Below are 17,014 nucleotides of genomic sequence, written 5' to 3'. Positions count from 1 at the left end.
TGAAGACAGCAGAAAGTGAAGATGGGCTTGCTTTCACAAGTGTGTTGGAAAGAACTGCAGATGCTGGTTTAAAATCGAAGGTAGACACAAAATTCTGGAGTAACTCAACGGACAGGCAGCATCTCTGGAGAGAAGGAATGGGTGACATTTCGAGTGTGAAGAAAGGTCTCGACCTGAAACGTCACCCATTCCTTCTCTCCAGAGATGCTGCCTGTCCCGCTGAGTTACTCCAGCATTTTGTGTCTAGCTTGCTTTCATAAGCATGGGTTCTTTCTTAAAAGATTTTTTTTTCACCAGAGCACTAGTTTGCAAACTGCTGCACGAGCCTCAATGCAAATGTGATCATGTTAGAAGGAAATACTGGACAAAATGAACAAATACAGGCTGTCCCCAGGTAATGAACAGGCTCCTTCTTTACAGATGTCCATAAGTTGATTTTGTCCATGTACAAAAATGTACTTGATATGATAGGCATACCTCCACAGCATTGTAACGAATGGCATAAAAAATGGCGAATTTAGTTTAGTTTAGAGATATTGCGTGGAAACAGGCCTTTCAGCCCATCTAGGCCGCGCTGACCATCAATCATCCGTACACTAGTTCCACGTTTTTCCAGTTTCACGGCCTACACACTAGGGCCAATTTACAGAAGCCAATTTAATCTACAACCCTGCATGTCCATGGAATATTGGAGGAAACTGGAGCATTCGGAGAAAACCCACACAGGGTCACAGGGAAAAAGTACAAACTCTGTACAGACAGCAGGGGTGCAGTGCTGCCGGAGCGCTGCTCCGTCACCTCTGTGAAAAAACCCCAAAATAAACAGCGGGGAATTTTACCTAGGGGGGAATTTAACAGCGGCCGCTCCGGCACCAGTGAAAGCTCCGGCACGTTAAAAAATTACCACTGCAACACTGACAGACCGGGACCGTGGTCAGGATCCAACCTGGATCGCTGGCACAGTAAGGCAGCCACTCTACCGCCGCGCTACTGTGCCACCATGCCGGGCGCCCATGTAAGGGCAATGCAAAAGAACAAACACGAAGAAGAACAAGAACAAACAAGGATGAGAGGGGATCTTATCGAAACGTATAAGATTATTAAGAGGTTGGACACGTTAGAGGCAGGAAACATGTTCGCAATGTTGGGGGAGTCCAGAACAAGGGGCCACAGTTTAAGAATAAGGGGTAAGCCATTTAGAACTGAGATGAGGAAAAACTTTTTCAGTCAGAGTTGTGAATCTGTGGAATTCTCTGCCTCAGAAGGCAGTGGAGGCCAATTCTCTGAATGCATTCAAGAGAGAGCTAGATAGAGCTCTTAAGGATAGCAGAGTCAGGGGGTATGGGGAGAAGGCAGGAACGGGGTACTGATTGAGAATGATCAGTCATGATCACATTGAATGGTGGTGCTGGCTCGAAGGGCCGAATGACCTCCTCCTGCACCTATTGTCTATTGTAAAAGTGGAGAGAAGAAACTGGTTCCACCATTCAAAGAAACAAATGTTTATACTATCTCATACTTTTAAATCAATAATAATAATATAGGAGCTCACTCACATGTAGGAGTGTCTATAAGTTGTAAATTTAATAAGCATGGACAATGGGAGTGGCAAAAATATTTAAATTTTTGAATTAGGAGTCAGCAAAACATTGGGAAGCACCCCCTTGGAGTAAATGATCTTTTTACAGCTGACTTGCGTGGAAACAATATTTTTCCATGTTAGTGGATTCCATGTTCATCATTGCTTCTCTTAGACCGCAACCCCTCTTAGGCACAGTCACAGAGTGATACAGTGCGGAAACAGGCCCTTCGGCCCAACTTGCCCACACCGACCAAGATGTCCCATCCACACTAGTCCCACCTGTCTGTGTTTGGTCCATATCTCTCCAAACCTGCACTATCCATGTACTTGTCTAACTGTTTCTTAAACATTGGGATAGTCCCTGACTCAACTACCTCCTCTGGCAGCTTGTTCCATACACCCACCACCCTTTGTGTGAAAAAGTTACCCCTCAGATTCCTATTAAATTTTTTCCCCTTCACCTTAAACCAATGTCCTCTGGTCCTCGATTCCCCTACTAGAAACATAGAAAAATAGGTGCAGGAGTAGGCCATTTGGCCCTCGAGCCAGCACCGCCATTCAATATGATCATGGGTGATCTCTGGGCAAGAGACTTTGTACATCTACGCATCTATGCAAAATCAACAGGGTCTTCATGCAGAGAGAAATAGAGAATCTCCAAAATGTCCATGCTTTGTCATTAAGGGCGCATGACCAGCAGAAGAATCTGCCAGTTCACTTCTGGTGCTTCAAGTGCACAAATCAGATGTACAGTAATTTAAGGTAGACACAAAATGCTGGAGTAACTCAGCGGGACAGGCAGTATCTCTGGAGAGAAGGAATGGGTGACGTTTTGGGTCGAGACCCTTCTTCACACTGTATGTACAGTCCCATGTACAGTAATTTAATTTGACCAAACATGTAAATACAATTTCCTGCATTATAAACAAATGAATAAGGTGACAACATCAAATACAAAGGGTGACAGTGCATAATATTGATCCTCACCTCATTCAAAACATATTTAAAATAATTCAATGGATCTTTGAACTGCAACATATATTCCAGATAAAATTCAAGATTTTGTCTCTGACATTATTTCCAGTGCCACAAGACAAGGTAGTGTATAATTAATTAAATGATATTGAGTGGTGTGGAGGAACAAAGGACAAGACAACAGCGGCACAGTGGCGCAGCGCCGGAGACTCAGGTTCGATCCTGACTACGGGTGCCGTCTGTACGGAGTTTGTACGTTCTCCCCGTGACCTGCGTGGATTTCTCCGAGATCTTCGGTTTCCTCCCACACTCCAAAGATGTACAGGTATGTAGGTTAATTGACTGGGTAAATGTTAAAAAAAATTGTCCCTGGTGTGTGTAGGATAGTGTTAATGTGCGGGGATCGCTGGGCGGTGCGGACTCGGTGGGCTGAAGGGCCTGTTTCCGCGCTGTATCTCTAAATCTAAAAAAAATCTAAAAAAGTAAATACAGTGATTAGAAAACACATAGGTTTTTGTGCTTCTTAATAGCTGAGGCACAGAATACAGGAACAGGAAGGTTATATTATAGACAATAGACAATAGGTGCAGGAGTAGGCCATTCGGCCCTTCGAGCAGCACCGCCATTCAATGTGATCATGGCTGATCATTCACAATCAGTACTAGCTGTACAAGCATTTGTTAGACAATAGATTGAATTCTGTCTGTAGTTATTGTGACCACAGTACAGGAAAGATGTGATTGTTCTGGAGAGCTATTATGGAAGCTTCTAGCTATTGGGAAAGATTGGATAAGCTAGGACTGTTTGCTTTGAAACAGTGGAAGCTGACACCCAAATAACCATTCTGATGGATGGCCCAGCATCCTAGCAGGACACACGATGGGCAATATTCGGAACATTTGCTCTAATTCAGGGATGCTAAAAGCAGCTGCTGTAATCTCTTTCTCGGTTCTAATTAATGGTCCATGTCTCGAAACGTTAACTGCTTCACTTCCTGCAGGTCAAGAGAGTCAAGAGTGCTTTATTGTCATGTCCCAGATAGAACAATGAAATTCCTACTTGCAGCAGCATAACAGAATATGGAAACATAGTGCACTGTAAACAATATAATAAACAAGAAAAAAGTTCAGTGAGCGTATAGACATACTCCCATACAAAACACACACGTAAATATATATATATATACACACACACACACACACATAAAAACAAACAATAATAGTGCAATAACAATATTAGTTTATGTATTTCAGAGCTTATTGGAGATTGGAGTGCTTAAGAGCCTGATGGCTGTGGGGAACAAGCTGTTCCTGAGGTCTTTGCTGACCTGCTGATTTTCTCTTTCAGATTTCCAGCATCCCAGTTAAAAAAAATACTGAACAGCAGCACATGCGAAACAGCAGTGGTAAAGAAGGTATATGGTATATTTGCTTTCATAGGTTAGGCATTGAGAATAAGAGTCCGGAACGGTGGCGCAGCGGTAGAGTTGCTGAGTTGCTGCCTTACAGCCTCACAGCCCCAGTAGACCTGGGTTCGATCCTGACTATAGGGTGCTGTCTGTACGGAGTTTGTATGTTCTCCCCGTGAGCCCCTGGGTTTTCTACGAGATCTTTGGTTTGCTCCCTTTTTCCAAAGACCTACAGACTTGTAGGTTAATTGGCTTGGTACAAGTGTAAATTGTCCCGAGTGTGTGTAGGATAGTGTGAGCGGGGATTGCTGGTTGGTGTGGACTAAGTGGGCCGAAGAGCATGTTTCCGCGCTGAATCTCTAAACTTAAAAAGTCATGATGTAACATCACAGGACTTTGGTTAGGTTGCATTTGGAGTATTCTTTGGAGCATTTAGCTCTTAGGGCTAATGGAATCAAGGGATATGGGGAGAAAGCAGGAACGGGTACTGAGTTTGGATGATTAGATTGAATGGCGGTGCTGGCTAGATGGGCCGAATGACCTCCTCCTGCACCTATTTTCTGTTTCTGGTCGTCTCATTCATTACAGGAAGGATGTGGAGGCTTTGGAAAGGGTGCAGATGAGGTTTGCAGCAGAATGATGCTGGGATTTGGGGGGGGGGGGGGGGGGGTACGGGGAGCCCTGGAGAGGTTGGACAGATTTGTGACGCTGGAGGTTGTGGGAAGAGCTGATGAAGTACATAAAATTATGAGAGGCACAGATTTTTCTGCTATTTTTGAAGTGATCTGAGGACTGTCTTGTAAATTTCTTGGTATTGGATTGAATAAAGTGAGATATGTTACTGGGGATGATGCCATGAATCTCTTTGTACACAAGCGGGCTTTGGTGCGCCTTGACTCCAACGACTCCCAGCCAAGGCGATTTATCATATTGGAGACGTTAGACTGTCTTGAGTAGTCGTCGCAAACAAACCGTGCTGCACGCCTCTGACCTTGTCAAGGGTGTCAATGTTATTTTTCTGGTGAGGGTCCCATATTGTTTGGCAATATTCCAACAGTTGGGCGGACTAGTGTTTTGTACGCTACCTCCTTCCTTCGTGGATTTGTCACAACTGGATAAATTTCTCCGGAGAAGGCCCATTTGCTTTTGTGTGGTTTATGTGCCTGTTCCAGGATGGGCCACATGTGTGAGTTCAACTCCCAGGGATGGGTGGTGATCAACTTCTTTAAGCAGACACACAAAATGCTGGAGACGTAACTCAGGGGGTCAGGCAGCATCTCTGGAGAGAAAGAATGGGTGACGCTTCTTCAGAAGGGTCTCGACCCGAAACGTCGCCCATCCCTTCTCTCCAGAGACGCCGTCTGACCCGCTGAGTTACTCCGGCATTTTGTGTCTACCTTCGGTTTAAACCAGCAGCTGCATTTTTTCTTTCCTAAACTTCTTTAAGCAGATAGGGTAGACTGTATAGGATAGACTGTGTGGCAAATCAAATTCCTTGTGTGCTTTTACATACTTGGCAAATAAATTAATTACGATTACAAGTTTCAGGCGGCGGCGGCGACGACGACGACGAACATGGCGAGGGGCGCGCAGGCGCACTGTCTGCAGGGCTGTCCGCCGGCCAGCGAGGGCGCATGCGCAGGACGGAGGCGGACTCAAAGTGGCGCGGCCGGGGCAGCAGCAGGAGCGCGCGTGCGCACTGCGATCTTTCTGTCCCGCCGGCGGCGCCCGGCCAGCGAAGACGCATGCGCGGGGTGAGGTGAGGGGAGCTTAGCAGCAGCGCGGCGCGCGTGCGCACTGCAATCTTTCAGTCCCGCCGGCCAGCGAGGGCGCATGCGCGGGGTGAGGGAGGGGGCAGCAGCGCGCGTGCGCCCTGCGATCTTTCTGTCCCGCCGACGGCGCCCGGCCAGCGAGGGCGCATGCGTGGCGTGAAGGGGGAACAGCAGCAGCAGCGCGCGTGCGCACTGCGATCTTTCTGTCCCGCCGGCGGCGCCCGGCCAGCGAGGGCGCATGCGTGGGGTGAGGGGAGGGGGCGGTGGCGGCAGCAGCGCGGCGCGCGTGCGCACCGCCACCTTCCGTCCGACAGGCATTGTGGGGACGCGGAGAATCCTAAAATGGCGGATCTGGCGAACGAAGGTAAGCGAAAGAAAAACGGACACGGCGTTCCGGGAGATGCGAGACGGGCCGGGCCAAGGCGCACGTTCGGCCGCGTAATTCGCCATGCACAGGGCGGAAATATCGATCCATCTGCCTGCCAGCCAGCCAGAAGGGTGACGGCAGCCCCTCCCAATGAATGGGAGCATCAGGGGAGAAGAGTAGGACACACACCCACAACAACACCGGCTAACCAGGCCTCGTTGAGTTCCAGGATGGGGGTCACACATTATTAATGACAAAATTAAGTGGAAACAATCCATTTGATTATTTTGGAAATTACGGATTATACGGTTGGAAAAATAGAACAGGCTACACCAAAGTAGGTGACAGAAAGAGACTTCTGAGATGTCTGAAAAAGAAAGGGGGAGGTATGCGAGGAGTCTAGGACGAAAAAGTGAAGTAATAGGAAGGGAGAAGGTGACACCAGGATAAAACTGATCAGGAGAAAGGAGAGGAACCGCTGTCTGTCTTTGTACTCAACCTGAGAAAGACAATTAATCCCTCTTAGATTTTTCTCTGTTAACTAAATTTTAATCAATGACAATATATTACTAGTCATTCCATGTGCTAGTCATTCACTGCACATCGTGTATGTGTATGTGACAAATAAACTTGACTTGACTTGATAATCTTGGTCTAGGAAGGAACTGCAGATGCTGGGTTAAACCAAAGATAGACACAAAAAGCTGGAGTAACTCAAGGGGTCAGACAGCATCTCTGGAGAAAAGGAATAGGTGACATTTTGGGTTGAGACCCTTCAGTCGTTTTCAGTCTGAAGAAGGGTCTCTACTCAAAATGTCCCCTATTCTAGGGAATAACTAGGAAAATTGACAGGGGAGAGTCAGTGGATGTGGTGTACCTCGACTTTCAGAAAGCCTTCGACAAGGTCCCAAATAGGAGATTCGTGGGCAAAATTAGGGCACATGGTATTGGGGGTAGAGTACTGACATGGATAGAAAATTGGTTGACAGACAGAAAGCAAAGAGTGGGGATAAATGGGTCCCTTTCGGAATGGCAGGCAGTGACCAGTGGGGTACCGCAAGGTTCGGTGCTGGGACCCCAGCTATTTACGATATACATTAATGACTTAGACGAAGGGATTAAAAGTACCATTAGCAAATTTGCAGATGATACTAAACTGGGGGGTAGTGTGAATTGTGAGGAAGATGCAATAAGGCTGCAGGGTGACTTGGACAGGTTGTGTGAGTGGGCGGATACATGGCAGATGCAGTTTAATGTAGATAAGTGTGAGGTTATTCACTTTGGAAGTAAGAATAGAAAGGCAGATTATTATCTGAATGGTGTCAAGTTAGGAGGAGGGGGAGTTCAACGAGATCTGGGTGTCCTAGTGCATCAGTCAATGAAAGGAAGCATGCAGGTACAGCAGGCAGTGAAGAAAGCCAATGGAATGTTGGCCTTCATAACAAGAGGAGTTGAGTATAGGAGCAAAGAGGTCCTTCTACAGTTGTACCGGGCCCTGGTGAGACCGCACCTGGAGTACTGTGTGCAGTTTTGGTCTCCAAATTTGAGGAAGGATATTCTTGCTATGGAGGGCGTGCAGCGTAGGTTCACTAGGTTAATTCCCGGAATGGCGGGACTGTCGTATGTTGAAAAGCTGGAGCGATTGGGCTTGTATACACTGGAATTTAGAAGGATGAGGGGGGATCTTATTGAAACATATAAGATAATTAGGGGACTGGACACATTAGAGGCAGGAAACATGTTCCCAATGTTGGGGGAGTCCAGAACAAGGGGCCACAGTTTAAGAATAAGGGGTAGGCTGTTTAGAACGGAGATGAGGAAGAACTTTTTCAGTCAGAGAGTGGTGAAGGTGTGGAATTCTCTGCCTCAGAAGGCAGTGGAGGCCAGTTCGTTGGATGCTTTCAAGAGAGAGCTGGATAGAGCTCTTAAGGATAGCGGAGTGAGGGGGTATGGGGAGAAGGCAGGAACGGGGTACTGATTGAGAGTGATCAGCCATGATCGCATTGAATGGTGGTGCTGGCTCGAAGGGCTGAATGGCCTACTCCTGCACCTATTGTCTATTGTCTATTGTATTCCTTTTCTCCAGAGATGCTGTCTGACCTGCTGAATTACTCCATATTTTTGTGTTTTTCTTTGCTATAACCTTGGTGATAACCTTTCTTTATATGACCTTATTAAAGGCGTTCTGAAAATCTAAATACATCTTGGGGCAACACTTGGGAGCAGCAGTTAATGTTGTTATCTCATAGTAATGCAGCTACCTTATATTTCCAGTGAGCCAGGATCAATCCTGCCCTAGGTTTTATCAATGTATTAGTTTTGTATGTTTTCTCTGGGGCAGTGTATAAATTCCCATGTGCTCTGCTTTCCTCCCATCAATAATTGGTAAAAGGCAATTAAAAAAAGAGCAGAACCCATTAAAAGCACATTTTAGAAGTGAATGGCAACACTGAAATATGATATAAATAATTTGCCTTCATTGAAGAAGGGGAGTTAACAGAGATTGAATAGGACACAAATATAGGAAAGGCACATTAAATACTTAGGTAACAAAATGCTGGATGACGTTTCGGGTCGAGATCCTTTTTCAGACTGAATCGGGAGAGGGAGATACAGAGATAAGGAAATGTAAGGTGTGAAAAAGAGACAAAGGGGATGGAGCTCAAGGAGCTCAAGAATAGACCATTGTTAGCTAGAAGAAGGTAACAGTAAAGCACACAGATAAAATGTAAACGAGGACGGTCAGACTTGTCGGAGAACTGGGAAGGGGGAGGGACGGAGAGAGAGAGAGGGAAGGCAAAGGTTACTTGAAGTTAGGGAAGTCAATATACCGCTGGGGTGTAAGCTGCCGATGCGAAATATTTGCGCTGACAATGGAGGAGGCCCAGGACGGAAAGGTCAGTGTGGGAATGGGAGGGGGAGCTAAGGGTTTAGCAACGGGGAGATCAGGTAGGTTTAGGCGGACTGAGTGGAGGTGTTCAGCCTCCAAATACTTCAGTCTGAAACAGGGTCTCGACCTGAAACGTCACCCATTCCTTCTCTCCTGAGATGTTGCCTGACCCACTGAGTTACTCCAGCATTTTGTGTCTACCTCCCAAATACTTTGAAATAGCTTGAGGGGAACCTCTATTTGGATTTCTAGATGGCATGTGAGAATGTGCGACATAAAAGGTTGATGCACAAAATGAGAGCTTTGGGCAAGTGTGTTAGTATGGATCGAAGATTGGTTGTCATATCGAGGGCAAGATGTCAGAATAAATAGCCTTCTTTAGGTTTGAAGGATGTAACTAGTGGCTTTTTCCAAGATTCATTGCTTGATTCTCAATTATTTATGACTTGGAGTAACATATATTTGCTGATCAGACTAAAATAGGCAGGGGTGCATGTTGCACTAATAACTTTTGCACGAAGTACAAATGATCTCAGTGCACTTAAATCACGTAACATTATCAGGCAGGTACTGCGAGTGGGTTCAAGTGGCACATTGATTTTTTTTGCAAGAGTATTGGAGTTCAGAAATAAGGACGTACTATCAATTGTATTAGACGTTGCTGTGGACACACTTGGAGTACTGTATTTGATTTTGCACTTGTTTGAGAAAATATATACTTGCATTGGAAGCAGTAAAAGATTCACAAGGTTAATTCTTGGGAAGAGATGGTTGTTCTATAACAAAATGCAAAACAAACTGTACCTGTGTTCTTTGGAATTGAGAAGAATAAAGGGCGATCTTACGAAAAGATTTATAAGATTCTGAGGAAGGCCGTCAAAGGATACTGTGGGATATGGATTGGTTTCAGTATGGTTGAAGAAATTGCAGAGTGAGTTTATTCTGAGCAAGTGTGGAGTGTCACCATTTGGGAGGACAAATATAAAGGGAAAGTATACAGTTGATGACAAGACCCTTACCAGCATTGATTTACAGAGGAATCTTGTGGTACAAGTCCATAGTTCCCCAAGAGTGGTAAAGAAAGCATATGATATACTTGTTTTCATTAGTTGTTCTGTAAGGAAAAGTTGGACAAACTTAGATTGATTTCTCTGGAGCGTTCTAGGTTGAGGGGAGACCTAGACTGTTGGAGTCAAGCAGCATGGAAATGGTGGAGAAACCTGATGAAGGTGTGTGACATGATAAAAAGGCATAGAAAGGTAGGCAGACATTTCCTGGGGCGGAGATGTCAAAGATGAGAAGGCATAGCTTTAAGGTGGGAGGGGCAAAGTTTAAAGATGTGTGGGGCAAGCATTTTGCATAGAGAATGGTGGGTGTGTGGTATACCAGGGGTGGTGGTGGTGGAAACAAATAACATTGTAATATTTAAGAGGCTTTTAAATAGGCTGTCTATGTCCCATTGGCAGGATAGACCTCCCAGAGGTGGTGGCACAGTAGTATGCAGCTGTTAGAGAGATTCCTTAGGGCATTATCTTCGGCCCAACCATCTTCAACTGCTACATCATTTTCTTTTGTCAATAGATCAAAAGTGTGATGTTTGCTGATAAAGGTGCTATTGAAATTGAACGTTGCGATCCTCATCAAATGAAACAGTCCGTGCCTGCATGCAGCAAGACATATACAACATGCAGGCATGGGTGAAGTGGCACATATCATTCATGCCAGACAAGTGCCAGGCAATGATCATTTCCAAAAAGTGAGAATCCAACTTACAATGCCTACCATTGACATTCAAGATTGAGCCACCCACAATCAATATCCTGGGATTATCATTAACCAAGGACTCCACTGAACCAGCCATAATACTGCGTGCGGTTGTACGTGCAGATCAGAGACTTGTTGTCTGTGAGTGACTCGCCTCCTGACGCCCAAGGCCTTTCATCTGCATTGCACAAATCAGGAGTGTGATGAAGTATACCACTTGCCTGGATGCGTTCGATGAATGCCGACAACTCGAAGCTCTACACCATGCAGGACAAAGCTCGAGTGATTGTCACCACGTCAATCACCCTGAACATACATTTCCCCCACCACATTCACTGCATCATGTACCAAGTCAAGAGCGTTTAATTGTCATATGTATTGACAACAGAACAATGCCATTTTTACTTGCTGTAGTTTAACAGACCTATAAATGCAATAACACACATACGATAATCAAACATATTATAAATTAATAGCCATAATACTAGGTAACAATAACTGCAAAAAAAAACAAATCTGTGGTGCAACCAAAGACAGTTCATAGAAAATCAAAGTTGCTCGGATTAGTGTTGTGCAACTTTCAAGAGCCTGATGATTGCTGGGAAGAAGGACTGCAAATGCACTACAATTCCTTGCAAGTAAGAATTTAATGGTTCTATCTGGGACATATGACAACAAAACACTCTTGCTCAGGCTTCTCTGACAACAGCTCAGAACCTGTGCCCTCTGCTAGCAAGAAGGACAAGGACAGCAAGTGCACGGGGACACCTCGTACACGTTCCCCTTCAAGTCACTATCTCCAGACTTGGCAATGTATCGTCGGCCCTGCATCGCCGCTGGATCGACATTTTAGAACTTCTTACCCAACCACACTGTGAAGTGTCACACCACCAACTCAATTCAGGATAGGTAATAGTAATGACCTTGCTGGCAGCACCCAAATTCCAAAAATAAATATAAACGGAAAAATCAGCTTCCCATTTTAGAAACATCAACTGTGCCAATCTGAAATGAAATTAATTGGCACTAGGAAATATCTGAGTTAACAAAGAAAAATTGTGTTCAGGAAGTTAATTGAATTATTTGGTGTAATAGATAATGAAAGGAGTTTTTTGGAATATAACATGGAAACACAATTTTAGTGCTAGAAATAGGCCATTTAGCACCTATGGGAAGAAAGACTTCAGAACACAAGTACTCAAAGGCGTTGAATGTGGAGGAAATGTTGAGAAGGGTGTTGAAGGCATGCAGACTAGCTGGCTTCATAAATAAGGTTATCAACTACAAGATAAATTATTCATAACTAAAACATTGCCGCGTCACCAACTGCAGTACTTTGAATACTGTACTTTGGGAAATGTCAAAGTTTCAGAGGGTGCAGGGAAGATTTATAGAATGGTGCCTCAGATGAAAGATATAGGGAGAAACTGGATGGAACAATTTTAAACCGAACTTAATAAAACTGATAAAAGTTATAATTTAGGTGGTACTATGGTAGATTTGCTGCCTCACAGCATCAGAGGTTTGGTCCTGACCGTTGGAGTACTCTGTGGAGTTGCATGTTCCCCATTCGTGGGATTACTCTGGGTGCTCCGTTTCCTCCCACATCCCAAAGACATGCGGGTTTGTAGGGTGATTGGCTGCTGCAAATTGCTCTTCGTGTGTAGGGAGTGGATGTGAAAGTGGGTTACGTTGCTAAAAATTGGTTGAAACATTCCGAACAATCTATCAAAGTGGAGCTCATTGAATAATTGAATATTAGTTTACAGATCTCTAAGAAAAAGAAACAATTGCTCTTTCAAAAAAAACAGAACAAATAATGGACTGGTAGACTTCTGTACTGCACAGATTTGCAGTTGCTCAGTTAAACCAGCAATGCCCATGTACATTTTGCACGTTTCCAAAACATGAGAAAACTCCTGATCATTTCCTCATGAAATATTTCACTACTGTTAAACTAAAAGCAAATTTTACAGTAGTATTTTCGAGTGAAAGTGTGTTCTTATGTCCAGGGGATAAATTAGAGGGAGCATGCGTGTAAGAGGTATGTGTTCAGTATTGCATATGTGTTATTGGATATGGAAAGCATGAATCTTCATACCATAATGGCATGGGATGTCTATGTTTGGTAGCAAGGTTGAATATGAGTGGAATGTTAGCGACTGTGTGAGGACAGTGTGAGACAGAGAACTATATGGTGTTGGGCATCTGTGCATGAAGTGAGGACAGGAGTGAGAGAATAAGAACGTAAGAGAGGTTCAGGAGCAGCCCACATAGCCAATGAGCTTGTCCCTCCATTCAGTGATAATACATCGCTAAACTTTTACATTAACTGCGTCTTTCTACTTTTACATTAACTGCGTCTGCATTTTTTGTTTTATTAACACAAAATCCATTGATGTTAATTGTGAATATACTCTTCTACTGTGTCTCTACAAGCACCTGGGGCAATCCTATGAGAACATTCTGCTCAGTATTTTCTGTGGGACTGTCCTTGTTACAGGAATCAATGTCCGGAATTAGTATAAGAAAATAACTGCAGATGCTGGTACAAATTGAAGGTATTTATTCACAAAATGCTGGAGTAACTCAGCAGGTCAGGCAGCATCTCAGGAGAGAAGGAATGGGTGACCCTTCTTTGGAATATACAGAATTAGTATATTATTTTGTGCTGTTTACTAACTCCCTTGTAATCATTTTTTTTCTTGTGTGAGGGGTAGAGAGTGCACATGAACTTCAGACGATTATGGCAATATGTTTGGTATGATAGTATGTGTAAGAGAAACTTTTGGAAAAGATTTAAGTGAGAAACATGAAGAGAATGAGACCACAAGGAATTGTACGTGCAAGGGTGATGTAAGGCAATTGTGAGTGAGTGCAAGCACGTTAGAGTGGTGATTATGAGTATGATGTCACAATAATGTGCTTAAAGAAGCAAGGTATGGCATGGAGAAATCTATGTAAGGTTTGAGTGGGCGGTAGAATGCATGCAAAAGTAGCTGAGGATTGAGCTGAACCTTATTGACTGATGTTGGCAGTTCCAAATATAGTTGGTAGCACTGGAATGACTGACAGATTTAATATATGAGGGGATAAGAATGAGGCAAGCGTATGGGTGAGAATGCAAAAGAGATGATGTGCTTGTAAATACTAAATTAAATCGTACGAGACTCATATGTTTTGTATTGTCATTTAGTCTTAAAGGGTGGAAAAAGGCCCTTCGGCCCAACCTGCCGACACCGACCACCATGCCCCATGTGCACTAGTCCCACTTGCCTGCCTCTGGCCCATATCCCTCTAAATCCGTCCTATCCATGTACCTGCCTAACTGTTTATTAAATGTGATAGTCCCTGCCTCAACTACCTCCTCTGGCGGGGGGGAGGAAGGGGGGGGGGGGTAGATATATATGTCAGAGATAAAATAAGGAGTCCAGAGGTAGCCACAAAATGCTGGAAAGAGAAGGAATTCCTTCTCTCCTGAGATGATGCCTGACCCGCTGAGTTACTCCAGCATTTTGTGTCTACCTTCGATTTAAACCAACATCTGCAGTTTATTTTCCTACAAATAAGGAGTATAGAGTACTTAAGTGTGATGAGTGTGCTTGATAGTGTATGTGATGGCATTGGAGATCATATGAAGATAGGATGTGCAACTAGGTTATGCGTGGCACATTGTCCATGACGAGCATTCTGTCGAGAGGATTGAATGGGGTAAGTGTTATTGCATGAGCTGCGGAAGCATGTGGAGTTTTGGAGGGTCCTGTGGTTCAGATGGAAGCGGAAATGTGAGGGAGAAAGGATATGCTGTTTGGACTTGTGCACATGTGTGACAATGTACCAGTAAAACAGAAGTATGAGATATATGTTGGAGAAAGTGAAGAAATGCGATTCATGAACGAATGAAGAGAACGTGGAGTAAGAGCAATCGGTTGCAGATGGGTTTATTGGACTGAATATTTTCAGCAGTTTTCATTTGGTTGAAAGGTATTTGTGATTTAAAATGTACATGCTAATTTCTTGTCTGTTCTTTGTTCACAGAGAAGCCTGCCATTGCACCGCCTGTTTTTGTATTCCAGAAAAACGAGAAAGGACAGAAGGTAAGCATTCTGCCGCGGCACTGATTTCATTATACTTCATTTTTTGAAACAACAGATCGGCAATGAATTATAATTTGGTTATCTTTGGTTATCGTTTTATGAATATGAAATGCAAAGCACCTTGCCTTAGAGTTTTCACTTCTCAACCAGCATCTTGATTCTTTTTAGAGGAGTCTCTTGAGTCCAAATTAAGTGATTGCTCTGGAAATGTGTTTCAGCCATCCATTACCTGGAGCAGGGTAATTTTAGTTTCTTATTTATAATCCTTGTTTTATTATCAGAAAATTTGATATATTTCCTAGACTGAATCTGCATGTCAGGTTATATTTGAAAAAATATTGCCGTCGCCCATTTAACATGATAATGAACACTGCTTTTTTGTCACACAAATACTATTGTAAGATCATCTTCATTAATTTTCTGTTAATCAGCAATTACAAAAGTAATCTATCTTTGGATGTTTTTCCTGTTGAGTGTTAATGGGAGAAGAATTTCGCAAATTGATGACTTTCAATCCAGCATACTTTATGAGTTTTGTGAATACTTTGTTATGTTTAGTCACCACGTATCAATGTGACAGATACATGTGAGTGTTTTGAATGTGAGTTGTGTATTTCAGGATAGAAGGAGGGCTTACCAGAAATATTTAAATTTAAGTTTCAGAAATAAATTTCATCCTGGACATGGTTCTGGTTGTGTGTGATTGACAGTAGATTCTGATAGGTTTTAACTTGAATAACATTGTAAGATTATCTTTATTACTCTTTCTCTCTGCCCTTTGGGCTTTCTGTTCCTCTCCCTCACTCCTTTGTCCCGTCATTGGCTGCAAAAGTTTCTTCCAGCTGAACACTACGTTTTGGGGACTTTCAACTAAAATGTTCTATCCTAATGTGCAGGAAGGAACTGCAGATGCTGGTTTACACCCCCAGCTTACACTCTGCTTACACCCCAGCGGTATGAATATTGGCCTCTAACTTCAAGTTAGGAACAGCACCTAATATTTCGCTTGGGCAGCTTACACCCCAGTGGTATGAATATTGACTTCTCTAACTTCAAGTACCCTTGCTTTCCCTCTCTCTCCATCCCTCCCCCTTCCCAGTTCCCCGACCAGTCTGACTGTCCCTGGTTACATTTTATCTCTGCATTGTTATTACCTTCTCCTAGCTAACAATGATCGATTCTACATTTTCCTTGATCTCCACCCCCTATGGTGTCTCGTTCTCACACCATACACTTCCTTATCTCTGTATCTCCCCCTTTCCTGACTCAGTCTGAAGAAGGATCTTGAGCTGAAACGTCACCCATTTCTTCTCTCCAGAGATGCTGTCTGTCCCACTGAGTTACTCCGGCATTTTGTGTCTATCTTGTTCTGTCCCAATGCTGAACCTCTGTTTTTGAATAAGCTTTTGATTAGGTCTCTTAACCTTCCTCTTCCAGTTGTAGTGTTAAATTTTCTGGTTCTTTTTGAAGCAGGCTGGCTATTTTGTTTTAACAATAAAGCATTATTAATAGGCAAGTTGTTATGGAGTGGATGAATTGGGAGAGAAGGAGAAAAGGAATTGGCATGTGTTGGGAAATGTGAGAGCAGAGGTGAGGCGGTAGGCTCGAATGAACTGAATGGTGCATGAATGGTAGTGTCTTTTTGCTGCCTGGTTAGCACGCAACAAAAGCTTTTCACTGTACCTCGGTACACATGACAATAAACGAAACTGAACTGATGAGTTGAATTGGATAGTGGGCAGGCAAGTGCTTGAAAGTGCTTGAGCAAAGGCAGTAATGGAAAAGTGCCCAGAGTATGCTTAGTGTGGGTTGTTACGCAAGGCTGAAGGCAAAGTATTTGAAACAAGAACAAATCAGTACAATTCATAGCATTGGAGGCTGAAAGAATGCACTTGAAAATGAGTGGGAGATGGGTCTAAGTTGTGGAAGAAAGGAGAGAGCGGAACATCAGTTAAAATTAGCAAAAAAGCTTTTGGGTGGATACAATGTGCAATATTAGAGGGGCGGGAGGTGGGCATGGCAGGATTGTAGTGAATTCCTGTACATCAGGCAAGTGTTGTTGATTGCCAGAGCTATCTTTCTTCAGCAACTGTGAACTCATTGCATGTAAAATCACTGTTGGAAGTGCATCTGTCATTGAGATAAATGCTTTACATGGT

General features: G+C 43.7%; 1 protein-coding gene across 5 annotated transcripts in view; it reads left to right on the top strand.

The window, feature by feature from the left end:
• The first annotated feature begins 376 nt into the window (after window positions 1–376).
• The window catches only part of LOC144607265 (ran-binding protein 3-like), an 89,503-nt gene continuing 72,865 nt past the window's right edge, over window positions 377–17,014 (top strand). The window contains exons 1-3 of one of the 5 annotated variants that reach the window (XM_078423987.1): window positions 377–394; window positions 3,905–3,971; window positions 14,797–14,855. In XM_078423987.1, coding sequence (XP_078280113.1) covers window positions 3,947–3,971; window positions 14,797–14,855 — 84 coding nt within the window. In that variant the 5' untranslated portion in view covers window positions 377–394; window positions 3,905–3,946. Of the gene's footprint in view, window positions 395–3,904; window positions 3,972–5,989; window positions 6,102–11,186; window positions 11,397–11,592; window positions 11,668–14,796; window positions 14,856–17,014 lie in introns of those variants that run through there. The other 4 variants (XM_078423989.1, XM_078423988.1, XM_078423991.1 and 1 more) reach the window with 4 other exon arrangements.

This window comes from Rhinoraja longicauda, chromosome 28 (genome assembly GCF_053455715.1).
Source record: "Rhinoraja longicauda isolate Sanriku21f chromosome 28, sRhiLon1.1, whole genome shotgun sequence".
NCBI classification, from domain to species: Eukaryota; Metazoa; Chordata; class Chondrichthyes; order Rajiformes; family Arhynchobatidae; genus Rhinoraja; species Rhinoraja longicauda.
The sequence above is the reverse complement of the archived record's forward strand: the minus strand, read 5'-3'. Positions and strand labels throughout refer to the sequence as shown.